This window comes from Emydura macquarii, unplaced genomic scaffold (genome assembly GCF_026122565.2).
Source record: "Emydura macquarii macquarii isolate MOO-44397 ecotype Brisbane River unplaced genomic scaffold, CSIRO-AGI_Emac_v2 contig_973, whole genome shotgun sequence".
In the NCBI taxonomy this organism is placed as follows: Eukaryota; Metazoa; Chordata; order Testudines; family Chelidae; genus Emydura; species Emydura macquarii.
In genome coordinates, this window is record NW_027131110.1 from 1,681,215 (window position 1) to 1,693,283 (window position 12,069).

General features: G+C 55.2%; 1 protein-coding gene across 1 annotated transcript in view; it reads right to left on the minus strand.

Annotated features, from left to right (window-relative positions):
* The window catches only part of LOC137150572 (zinc finger protein 585A-like), a 240,549-nt gene continuing 228,480 nt past the window's right edge, over positions 1-12,069 (minus strand). The window contains exon 10 of the mRNA XM_067544525.1: positions 1-5,278. Within this exon, the coding sequence (XP_067400626.1) occupies positions 4,171-5,278 (1,108 nt within the window). The 3' untranslated portion in view covers positions 1-4,170. The remainder of the gene's footprint in view (positions 5,279-12,069) is intronic.

Genomic DNA, 12,069 nt, shown 5'->3' on the forward strand with positions numbered 1-12,069 from the left:
GGCATTTTAGAACTCACTATTCAAAGAATTCAGTGTAAGCAGAAGAGAAGTCCTGGAAGGCCCAGACCAGTCAAAAAACTAAACCAGCAGCACTTCCCTTCTTAACGAACTCTGAAAGAATAAACCGACAGACGATACGTGCACCGTGCATTCTGACAGGGAGCTCCAAGGGGTCACAACAACAACACCACCACAAGTGTGAGAGAGAGTGTGAGGGGAATGTGGGAGGCAGTGTGTGCCCGCGTGAGTGTGCAGCACGCTGTCTCTAATGCTTGTTCAGTACAGCCACAGCCCCCGCTCCCAGCCCAGACAGGCTCCCTGCCCCCCTGCCCCCAGCTCAGCGGAGACCCACTGGGGCACGGCACCCTCTAGCATCAGGCGAACTCCCCCAGCGCTGCACCAGCCATGGAGCAGCTTCCCAAAGAAGGGGACTGCCACAGCGGCAAGAGCTGGGTAGCCGGAGAGCAGCAACTGCTAGCCGGGCACTCCACCCTGGGGGGGTGGCTACGGGAGGGACTAAGGCACATGTAGGGGTGGCTATAGCCCCCCCAAGACCCGCTCTCCCAGCGCCGCCCTGTATACAGAACAGAACCGCCTTGCTGCAGTGGTGTGGTAGCCGGGTCAGTTCCAGGATAGCAGAGAGACGCGGCTGGTGAAGTGATAGCTTTTATTGGATCAGCTTCTAGTGGTGAGACAAGCCGTCCAGCCACACGCGGCTTTCTTCAGTTCTTGGCTGGTGCTGTCGGAGGGTTACAGCAGCCGACAGGGACCTGCCAATGACAGACACACTCTAAACCTCCACGGGAAACGCATTTCCAGGCTTTCCACTCAGCGACGTCGGGCTACAGCCTCGTGCTGGAACAAAACCAAATGTCCAGCAAGAAAGTGAGAGCTGAATAGCAGTCAACATTGAACTCTTCTGCAGCTGCCGGGTCAAGTTCTCGGACGTCCTCTTCCCTCCAGTCAGGACAGCGGCACTTGCTTTGTTGCTAAAGCTCTTTAACGCTTTGCCTCCTCCCATGCATTGGACAAAGCGCATCCCGCTCAGCTACCTGTGCGGTAAGTTAGTGCCAGTGTTCACGGAGGGAAAATGGAAATAGAACGGAAGTGACTTGACCCGTCACAGAGGGACCCAGAGCAGAGCTGCAGGAACAAACTTCTCCAGGGGAGGGTTATACATGGACCTGGCTATTGGCTGGCCTGCCTCGTGAAATACCTGGATATCAGCCGGAGCATTGCTGTCACTCACCAGCATCCACAGATCAGATCAATAACCCTAGGGAAGGAGCTAATTCCAGCTGGCTGGCACCAGGGAAATGGTTGGAAGAGTTGAGGAGGCTGGGGCTGCCATGCTGGGACAGGGAGGGAGAGGATTTCTGGCTGATGGGAAATGGGGGTGGGAGTCTCAGCAAAACCTCCATCCCCAGCAGGATCCCACCCACCTGCCTTGCCCTTTACCACTGCCCGGCCCAGCCTCCGTGATGCCAGACTCCGAGCGTTCCTTTAGGCCGGGAACCAGCAGGCAGTGACTACGTTGGGCCGGCCAGGAAGCAGAGAGGAACGAGCTTCGCATTGAGGGACTCCCTGCAGGGAGGTGGGGTCGGCAAGGTGTTCTGGTGTGAGGCAGGAGTCGGGTGATTTTCTCAGCTGGGGAAGAGAGATACGAAGTCTTGGATGCAAAGTCGAACCGTAGGGCCAGGGTGCGCCGCAGAGTGCAGGGAAAAGCTGGGGATGCTGAACATCCCTGCAATCTGCAGCCCTGCAATCTGCCCTACAGTCCGACTTTGCATCCAAGACAGTTTTAGGCCTGGATTCGGTAGTTCTGATATATGTGAGGTTTTGCAGGTGGAGGCTGCTCGTCCCACCCACTGCAAGGTCTGACCCGGTGGTTTTTGCAGAGGACTGTGCTTTACAGACAATTCTCCGGGCTCTCTTCCTTCTGCACTGCAGAAACCACAGGGCTATAGTTATAGTCCTGGATTTTGAGGTCAGAAGGGACCATTGTGATCATCTAGTCTGGCCTCCTGCTAATTCCCACACCAAGTCTGTGTTTTGTGGTTGAACCAGGGCCTGGTTATTAGACAGCCATCCACTTCTCAGGGGAATTTTCAGGGGCCATATAAGATTTGCCTTCTGAGGGTAACTCTCCCCCTACTCCCCCGTCTTTTTGCATATGTGTCTTCCCAAGCAGTCCAAGCTCAGCGTGTGGATTTTAGAGCATTGAGAAGAGTCAGCATTTAAGGGGAAAGACGGAGCAGAGCCACGGGAGGCCAGAGCTGGTGCCCTGCTATAAAAGAGTCCCCCGCTAAACCAAACAGCCAGCCATGGCCATGGCACTCCTTTAAAACAAAACATTTCTCCCCTTATCCCAGTCAGGGCTTTCCATTCCCCGCTCTTCCTGGAATTAGGACAGCTCCTCCCCCGAGGTAGGGCATGTCCCACAGTCGTCTCAAATCCCAAAGGTTCACATCCTCAGCTGCCCCAGTTAAACATAAGCTTTGATTATGAACCTCTTTAATTAACCTGTGCAAAAAGCCACGTGCACAATGTCACTTTAACCCAGGCTTTTTCCATTTCGCTTGACTAGGAACAGATTTAAGGTAAACCCAAATAAACTGAAATAAGAGCGTCCACACACGGGCTTGAACTGGTTTAACTAAACTGGTGTCAACTTCTGTGTAGACCATAGTTTCTCAACCTGTGGTACGCAAGCCATAGGCAGGGGGTACCCAGGGAAAAACAGAGTGAAGGGGTGGTGGGGGGCAACTGCCGACTTCTGGGGAAGCCGGGCCGCAGCCCCACGCTTCCCGCCCAGTCACAGCTCCCAGTTGGGAGGCAGGCGGTAGCCACCAGTTTCTGGGGAAGGCGGGAAGCAGCCCCCCACTTCCTGCCTGGTCCCAGCTTCCAGCTGGGAAGCAAGTGGCAGCTGCTGGCTCTTGGGGGAGGTGGGCAGCAGCTGCCCGCTTCCCACCCAGTCCCAGTTGGGAAGCAGGCGGTAGCTGCCGGCTTTTGGGGAAGGCGCACGGCAGCCACTCGCTTCCCGCCCAGTCACAGCTCCCAGGTGGAAACCCGGTGGCAGCCTCCTGCATCTTGTGAGCTGGGACAGCCTCTAGCCTGAAGACGGGCAATAGCCACCTGCCCACATCCCCAGGTCCGAGCTGGCACAGAAGTGTCCCCGCCCCGCCTCGCCCCCCAAGTCTAGTGCCCAAAAACTTGTCAATTTCACTGCTCTAGCTGCACAGTGAAATTGACAGCTATGACAGCCCCAGATTTTACCAGTTACCCTCTTTTCCTCTCTCTCTCGCCCTCCTTCCCCTTCCTTCTCTCAAATCTATGGCGTGGCGCTTTATATTCCCCAGCACTGGCATGCCATCAAAGCCTCCTAGCTTCGGCCAACATCACCTCTCGCCCAGGTACCTACTTGAGTTGCGCAGCCCTGGTGTAAAGGTGGTAACCCTGCCCACACGAGATCTGACATCTGTCATATCATGGCTGTATATATTCTGCCCCTCTTCCAACACGTGGCTCACATTAGTCTGTAAATATAAAATCCCGTGGAAAACTGAGTGTTGGGCACTTATTGAAGTTTTCAGAAGTTAGGGGATACTTGCTACTTAAAAGGTTGAGAAACACTGGTGTAGACAATCCCGACATGAAACGTTCAGTGTCTGCAAAATAAGCAAACCAAACAAAACGATAGATAAGTTGCTCCTTTTCTTAGAGAGGCCTCCTGGCTCCCTCTGAGTCCCAGATTCGAAGGAAGGGAGCTTCTTATGTACCCTAGCCCTTTCTCAGCAGCCTTTCTAGGACTCTGCATTACACTCCTGGCCTCTCTGGAGACTACAACTCCCAGCCTGCCTTGCTCTGCTGGTTTGGTGAAAGAGAGGCTGGATGGGTCATACAGAACCAACTTGATCCCTGGGTACTAGGAGAGGAGAGTTCCCTTCCAGCCCTGCCTGCACCTTGGAATCCCGTCTCGGGCCCTGAACAGAGACAGCAGGCTGGAGATTCTTCCCAGAGCACACTCTGCCCTCCCAAGACCACTTCCTGTCCCTCCCACATTCCCAGCTTAGACACGTCTCATCTAGACAGTCCTGGAATGGGGCAGGGCTGAGGCTGGTACATGCTCGGTGTGGGGCTGTCCAAGCCCGGCTCCCGTCAGCACGGAGGTTACGGCTTCTTCCCCGCATGGCTTTTCAGGTGCTTGGCCAGTTCGTTCTTCCGATGGTAGCTCCTCTGGCACTGGGGACACTGGTACGGCTTCTCCCCAGTGTGGACCCTCTGGTGCGTGGCGAGCTCTTTCTCGCTCCGAAACCTTTTCCCACACTCGGCACATTCCGGTCGCTTTTTAGTGTGGATTCTCTGATGCTTCCGGCGCTGGGAGACTCTGTTGAAGCTTTTCCCGCAGTGGCTGCAGTGGTAGGGTCTCTCCCCGGTGTGGGTTCTCTGGTGATCTGTGAGCGTGCTCCTCGTACTGAAGCTTTTCCCGCACTCCACGCACGGGTAAGGTCGCTCCCCTGTGTGGATCCTTTGGTGCTTGACGAGACCGTTCCGGCGGCGGAAGCTGCTCCCGCACTCGGTGCATTTATAGGGCCTCTCACCGGTGTGGATGCCCTGGTGGGAGGCCAGAGCCGACTTGTGCCGAAAGCATTTGTCGCAGTCGCTACACTGATACGGCCTCTCTCCTGAATGGATCCGCTGATGATACTTCAGGCGGGAATTGGTGGCGAAACCTTTCCCGCACTGGGCACAGGGATACGGCCGCTCCCCTGTGTGGATTCTCTGGTGGTATCTTAGTCCCGGCTGTGTGGTGAAGCATTTCCCACAGTCAGCGCATGGGTACGGCCCTCCCTCACCAGCATGACTTTTCTGGTGCGTCAGGAGCACCTTCCGCTGGATGAAGCTCTTCCCGCACTCCATGCATTTATGCGGCTTCTCTCCCGTGTGGATTTTCTGGTGCTGGGTCAGGTAGACTCTCTGGCTGAACCTTTTCCCACACTCACTGCATTTAAAGGGCCTCTCTCCCGTGTGGATGGTCTGGTGCGTGAGAAGGTTGGACTTCTGGCTGAAGCTCTTGCCGCACTCGGTGCACTGGTAGGGCCGCTCTCCCGTGTGGATTCTCTGGTGCGACACAAGGTGCTGTGTACGGCTGAACCGCTTCCCGCATTCACTGCACTCGTAAGGTCTCTCTCCGGTGTGGATTCTCCTGTGCGTACTCAGATTCTGCCTACGAGTGAAGCTTTTCCCACACTCCGTACATTTCAGCAGCTTTTCTTTGCTGGATTCTCTTGTTTTTTTACAGAAAAATTTCTGTTTTAACTTTTTTGATGATGTCCCTTGAGCCACTGGGTTTTCAGGACATTCTTCCAGGTCCGTCTTCCCTTTAGTTTTCTTCCTGGACCAATTCCCTGATGGAAAATTACAGAGAAATTCAGCCATTATTTATCCTGCGCTGACGACAGGTTTCATGTTAGAAATCTGAAAATCTGTATCATGATGAGCTGGGAATTAACAGTGCAACTGCTGTGAAAGGTCGATTACAGAGACTCTCAGGACAAAATTCATACATATTCCACGCAAAAGAACTGCGATAAGGGAACGTTATTTAGGTGGCAAAGTCAGGCATCAGAACATTGGAAAATTCAGACAGACAGCTGCCCATGCAAACATAATTCCACCCTCCTTTACATCCATTCTGTGCACTGACTGAGGCCAGGGTCCTGTGCAAACACAGTCTGTGATCATGGAATTAAAGAAGTTACTGATTACAACAAGGGGCTGAATTTAAGTTGCTAAGCAGGCACTGGGAATACTCACGCCTCCAAGCATTTGAAAGAACATCTCTCCTCTCCAGGGCCTGCTGGTCCCCGACACAGAGCTCCTCCCCTTGTTCAAGCTGGGTTATGATCTCCGGTTTGGCGTCTGCATGTCCTGTTTAGGTAGACAAAAAATTGCATTCAGTTTGGTCAGAGCCAGCTCCTGGTACAAGCACAGCTCACTTGTCTCCCTGGTTTTGGGCTCTCCATGCCAGGTCCAACTTCACTGAAGGGAAACATCCTTTTCTACTCTTTGCAGCGGCAGAGATGGCTTCGAAAATCTCACTGATCCCCAGACTGGCAGCACATCACTGGTTACTGACGGTGCCCCTCCAGGAGCTTCATGTGCAGGGAGGAGAAGACCAGTCCTGGGATCTGTGACACTCACATCTCTGGACCCCTGCATATTGGGGGTCTCCAAGGCAATCTGCAGCAGAGCTAGTGCTGGCCAGCCTGGCTTGGGTGGGGCTAGTGCTCTCTCCTGGCTACTAGCCAGCTCCCTGCAGCAGAACCGATTCCTGCACTAGCAGCACGGTGGCTGCGTGGCTAACAGCTGAGGGAGTGTTACGAAGGGCACAGCTGGGCCCCAGGGGTGTTATTTCAGGCCATCCCAGGGTATTTCCAATGCTTATCGAAGGGATCCTGACTGTGTCTGAACACAAAGCAGTGACAAAGCTTCCCGAATCCCGCATCCTCCAGCCCAAGTCGTCTTTACCTAGGAGAAATAGATTCTCATAGTTCTCCAGCATCACGTCCTGGTACAGCTCCTTCTGCCAGTCTGCCAGCATCTCCCACTCCTCCCGGGAGAACCAGACGGCCACCTCCTCAAACGTCACCCGACCCTGCAATCACAAGCGTTCCACGCTCAGCGCCTGCCGCTGCTCCCACCTCCCGACCCCTGCCACCCGATTCAGCAGGCAGGAGGTTGCGCGTGTGCGCCAGCTGACGGCAGACGGCTGTTGAGAGAGCAGCCCAGCTGTGAGCTAATCACAGCACCTCACCTGGCTGGAAGGCCAAGGGCCTGGAAAGGAACAGGAAGCTGCCTTGGCTTTCTCAGGGCTCACTGGGAGGCCGGACACCATCCCAGGCCTCGGCAGAGCTCGCTCTCGGCTTGCTCAGAGGGTGCATACGCCAGCCTGGGATATTAACAGGCAAGCCAGGCTGGAGTCCAGCCTCCACCTGGCCATGCTGGTCAGGCCCTGCCCACGCGGTCCTTCTGATCCTCTCTGACGAGCATTTCGGGGGTGCCCAGAGCCCCTGTCACACTCAGGGCCACTGTAAGGGGACGCAGCGTCTCTATTGAGGTGCCCATCGAGGCGGTTTTATTTTGTTGAAAAAAAGGACAGTTGTGTCGGGGGGGGGGGGGGGGGAGGGAGGAGTTGATTGTGGTGTATACACCCGTTTGGTCAGCCAGAGCTAACTTTGCTCTACAAAACTCTCTAGTGCAGACCAGACCCAAGACTCAACATGCCCGGGTTTTTTTTAAACCTTGCCCCATTGATTAGGTTTTCTGAACCGGTTTTCATTGTTATTGCTGCCCTCGGGGCTGCCTTCCATTTGTCCGCCTCTTTCCTCAAGTGCGATGCCCAGAACTGGACACAGCTCTTCAGCTGAGGCCTCCCTGTGCTGAGCAGAGCAGGACAATCACCTCCTGCGTCGTACATTCGACACTCCTGTTAACACCTCCCAGAACAATGTTGACTCATATTCAATCCTGCCTAACCCCTAGATCCTTTCCAGCAGTACTGCCAGCAACCTACGTACAGCCACATTCTAGGAGAGAAAACAGGGAGGCAGGAAAGGGCCTTCCACAATATGTTTTGTTTAGATATAGAATTTAGAGGCAGGGTTTTATTGCGTTATTAGATATATTCAGTGTATGAAAGGGCAGGAGGAGGAAGGAAGGGAACTCTGGAATTGATCAGCTCAAAGGAAAATACAGGAGAGGAGGTTGGGGGATGAGGGAGAGGATGAGAGTGAGGCTGGAGAATGGCTGAAGTGAACAAAGTGTGAGGGGGTGGACAGGAGTAAGCAGCTAATCATCAGGAAAGAATATTCTGAGTTTTTAAGGGCTGTCCTTCATGTTGCGGTTGGAGGGGGGTTCTATGAACTGGACAGCCTGTATCTCACACATCATGGAGGGGGGAAGGGGTTAATCTTGGTTGCATTCTGGCAGGCAGAAGGACAGTAAACTAACAATTTAAGGGGGTGTGGGTGCTAAGGATATAAACTGAAACTCAGCGTGACAGAGAAGAAATGTTTCCATTGCTTCTGCACCAATGCGAGGAGTCTGGGTAACTAGCAGACAGAACTGGAAGTTCTCTCTGATGAGAAGAAATTTGATAGAAGTGGCATTTCTGAAACCTAGTGGGACAATCTGCACGACTGGCATGTTAAAATCAATGGTTATAACCAATTTAGGACGAACATGGGGGTAAGAGAGCTGGTGGGGGGACAGCTTTCTACACCGGTTTTAGAGTCTTTGATAACTCAGAGCCACAGGATCTTGAATGCCGATGGACCAATGTGCTAACTCACAAAGCCCAGGAAGGGTACAGCCCACCCAATCAAGCCAGAGAACAGGATGAGTTTCTCCGTGGGCACCTGACTGCAATGTGGGGAAAGAAAAATTGGGCCATTATGGGAGACCTCAACTTGGAGATGAGAACTTGGGAGCCTCACGCAGCCGATAATAAAACATCACGAGGAGTTTGTAAAAACCAGGAACTTTATTTTTGTTCTGTGTTTGTACACGACAACGAATGGGGTCTGCTCTGACTGGCGTGTCTAACCACTACAGTCATACTATTATTAACAACTTTTTAACCCAAAAGGTATTGCCCCCAACACAAGGTAACTATTTCAGACCTCCTTCTGGCTGGTAAATATCAATTGACCCCTGGACCAGAAGCTGGAGGTGGCCTCAGGACCAGTGATCATGACCCGATTACATTCGATGTAGGCAAACTGAGGACAGTCCCAGCCAGTAACACACATACATGGTGCTGCAAAAGGGCTTATTTCCCAAAACAGAGGAAAATTATCAGTGAATTTGACTGGGAGGAAAAACCACAAACTCCTTCATAGATTTCCACCCCTTCTTAAATCACCGCCACCCGCCCATTAAACTCTCCCTGGAACACTCCCACACCAGGATCAACTTCCTGGAGACCAGGATCTGCTTCACCAATGGGAACCCACAGCCAGCAATTTACAAGAAGCCCACGGATCACCACACTTACCTTTGCAGACCCAATCACTACCAAAACCCACCAAGAAATCTGTTTTCTCCAGCCAGAGACTCAGATACACAGAACATGCTCTGTGAAGAACGTCTGGGATACACACCTTAACACGCTCAAAACCGCCTTCCCCTAACAAGGGAGTTCCACCAGAGACGTAGATTGGATCATGGAACGGGCCGCCTGCATACCCCCAGAGAACCTGCTCCACTACAAAAATAAAACCCCCTCATCCTACTGGTTAGCTACCAACCCACACTGGAACCAGGACAGGGTATCACTGAACAGCTATAACCCATCCTCGATGGGGACCCCATCCTGAAAGAATCTTTCCTGAACCCCCACTTCTGGCCTCCAAACAGCCCACCCCCCATCTCCAAGCTCATCATCTGAAGCAAGCTCCCCGCAGACCAGGACACACCAACTCACAGCAGCACCAGAGCGTGTCAGAACAACAGGTGCAAAACCTGCAGACACATCTCCACGGCTGCAATGACCCCCTTTCGAGGTCCATGGGTCCTACACATGCCTATCACAAGAAGTGCTGTACCTCATCCCCTGCACTAAATGCCAGTAGCAATTATGGGGGTGAAACCAGACAATCACCATGCTCGCAAATGACCTGACACAAGAAAAAGATAGAAGACAAGAATCAGAACAGACTCACACAGCGATCCCTCCATGTCTGACCTATCAGTCGTCATCCTCAAAGGGAACCTGCACGACACTTTCAAAAGACCAGCCATGAGCTGAAATGCCTAACCTGCGAGATACTAAAAAACACGGACAGGCCAAAGCCATGGGATTTATGGCTTAGTTACAGTACAATAATCTGTTACCCACTAACCCTTCCCCCTTATTTTTTTGTCTTTCGACTACAAAGGTGTAAATGAGTCACTCCACCTTGAATGGTCCCTTGCAATACGTGCTAACTACTTATACTAAAATAATTTGTTCCAGATGCGTTTAGCCATGAGGCCCAGAGCTGAAAAAGAGCCCTGGGTAGCTGGAAGCTAAGTTGTCTTTCTCACCGACAGACAGAGGTTGGTCCAGTCAAGGATGTTACCCCCTCACCCAGCTTGTCTCGCTCAGTCAAGGAAGAGCAGAGCCTGGGCTAGCTAATGGGTTCAGTGGTGAAGTACAGTGGGCAATTAGAAATAAAAATCATTAGCAAACAAGTGGAAAAAAGGAACTGGACAGCAATCAATAGACAGTGGGGGAGAAGAAATACAGAAGGAGCCAACCCCCTGCCCCATCCTGGGGCCAGGACCCAACACACCCCCCTCCCGCCCAGGGGGGCTTCCACCCCCACTCCCCTCTCAGGGGCAGGACCCCCCTTTCCAAAAATGGATACAACTAAGAAGAAATCCCCCCCCACACACACACACCCCAATAACTAACTAACACCAGCCTTGTCAGACAACCTCGGGGATCGCCCGGGGCTGGGACGGTCTCTCTGGCCCCAGGCTCTGGGCCTGTCCCCGGGCAGGGCAGGCCCCGCGGGGCGGGTTAGGGGGTGCCCATGGCGGGCGGGGCCCGCTTTGAACCCGGGCGGGTCGGGCGGGTCCAGTCTCCGCACAGCTCGGCCCTGGGCTCCCCGGGAGCCGCTTCTCTGGCGGGGGGAGGCAGGGCCCGGCCCCGACCATCGCTCCGGCCCCGGGACAGACCCACCCCCGGCAGCCAGGCTCCCCCCGCCCAGCGGGCCAGCGCTGCCGGGCTGCCCTTCCCCCGGCGCCGACCTACCCGAGCAGGGGCCGCCCCGGCCCGCGGCCTCTTCCTGCCCATGGCGCGGCGCGGCGCCGGCCTGGATTCCCGGCCGCTCCCCGGGCGCCCCCGCCTGGCCGGGCCGGGAGCGAGCGCGGGGCGGGGCGGGGCGGGGCGGGCCCGGCGCAGCCGGTCTAGGGCAGCCGGTGGCGGGGGCAGAGCCCAGCCCCAGGGACGCCGGGCGGCCCCGCTCCGACCGGCTCCGACCTGCCGGGAGAGGAGGCCCCGCCCGGCCCCGCCTCTGGGCCGTTCGCCGGCTGCCCGCCCGCTGCTGGCGCCTCCTTCCCGGCCCGCCACTCGCCCCTGGCTGGCCGGGGCCGGGGCCGGGCCCTGCGGGAACGGGCCGTCGGGGTGTCGCGCAGCTCGGCGCCCCGCGCCCCTGTCCCAGCCCTTCGCCGGGGCCGGGCTGCGGGCTGGGCGGAGCGGGAGGAGAACGCCGTCAGGCTGGGGGTGCTGCCGTGCCTCGCCCTGCATGGCCCAGCCTGGGCCCGGCACCGAACAGCCGGGAGCCCGTGGGGTGGGTTCCCCCGCTCTGCACCCGTACCCGTGCCCGCTCTCACCAGGCTCCTGCAGGACCAAGAGCCCCGCTGTCAGGTGGGGGCGGTTGTGTTGCGCTGGGCACAGCTCGGCCTTGCTCCTGCTGCTGCTCCGAGTGCCGGCCCGGTACACTGCTCTGGGTACTGCCTTGTCCTGGCTCCGGGGCAGCTGGTGTGTTTGTGCCCCTAGTAATAGCTGCGAGGGTGCCTGGCCCTTCTGGCTAGAGAATTTCAAAGTGCTGTTATCAATGACAGGCCCTCAGAGTCTCTTCACGCATAGCTACCCGTCCTACCCTCTTCTCCCAGGCCTTCCATGACCCCTCTCTCTTCCACCTCACTGATCCCGCTCCATACTAACCCTCTCCCCAAAATCATAGACTAACATGCTGTTTGCTGCCCTCACACCGGTCTCTCTGCTTGTGTGCGCTACCCTTTCCCCCGCACCATCTGTCCGGGCTGTTTGAATTGTAAGTTCCTCGGGGCAGGAACCTTCTGCTGGGTTTGTACAGAGCCCCATTCTTGGATGGCCTTTGAGGCACTACTGTTATAAACCGGCTAATAATTCATGTTCGGTGCCCCGAAGTGTGTGAGGCACTCTCCAGCCATGTGATCAGATCAGACAGGTTCCTGCCCTGATGCTCCTGCAACATAAATAGATAGGCTACAAACATGGCAACATAGGAAAACCGATGGCTATCCAGCCTCCTTTTG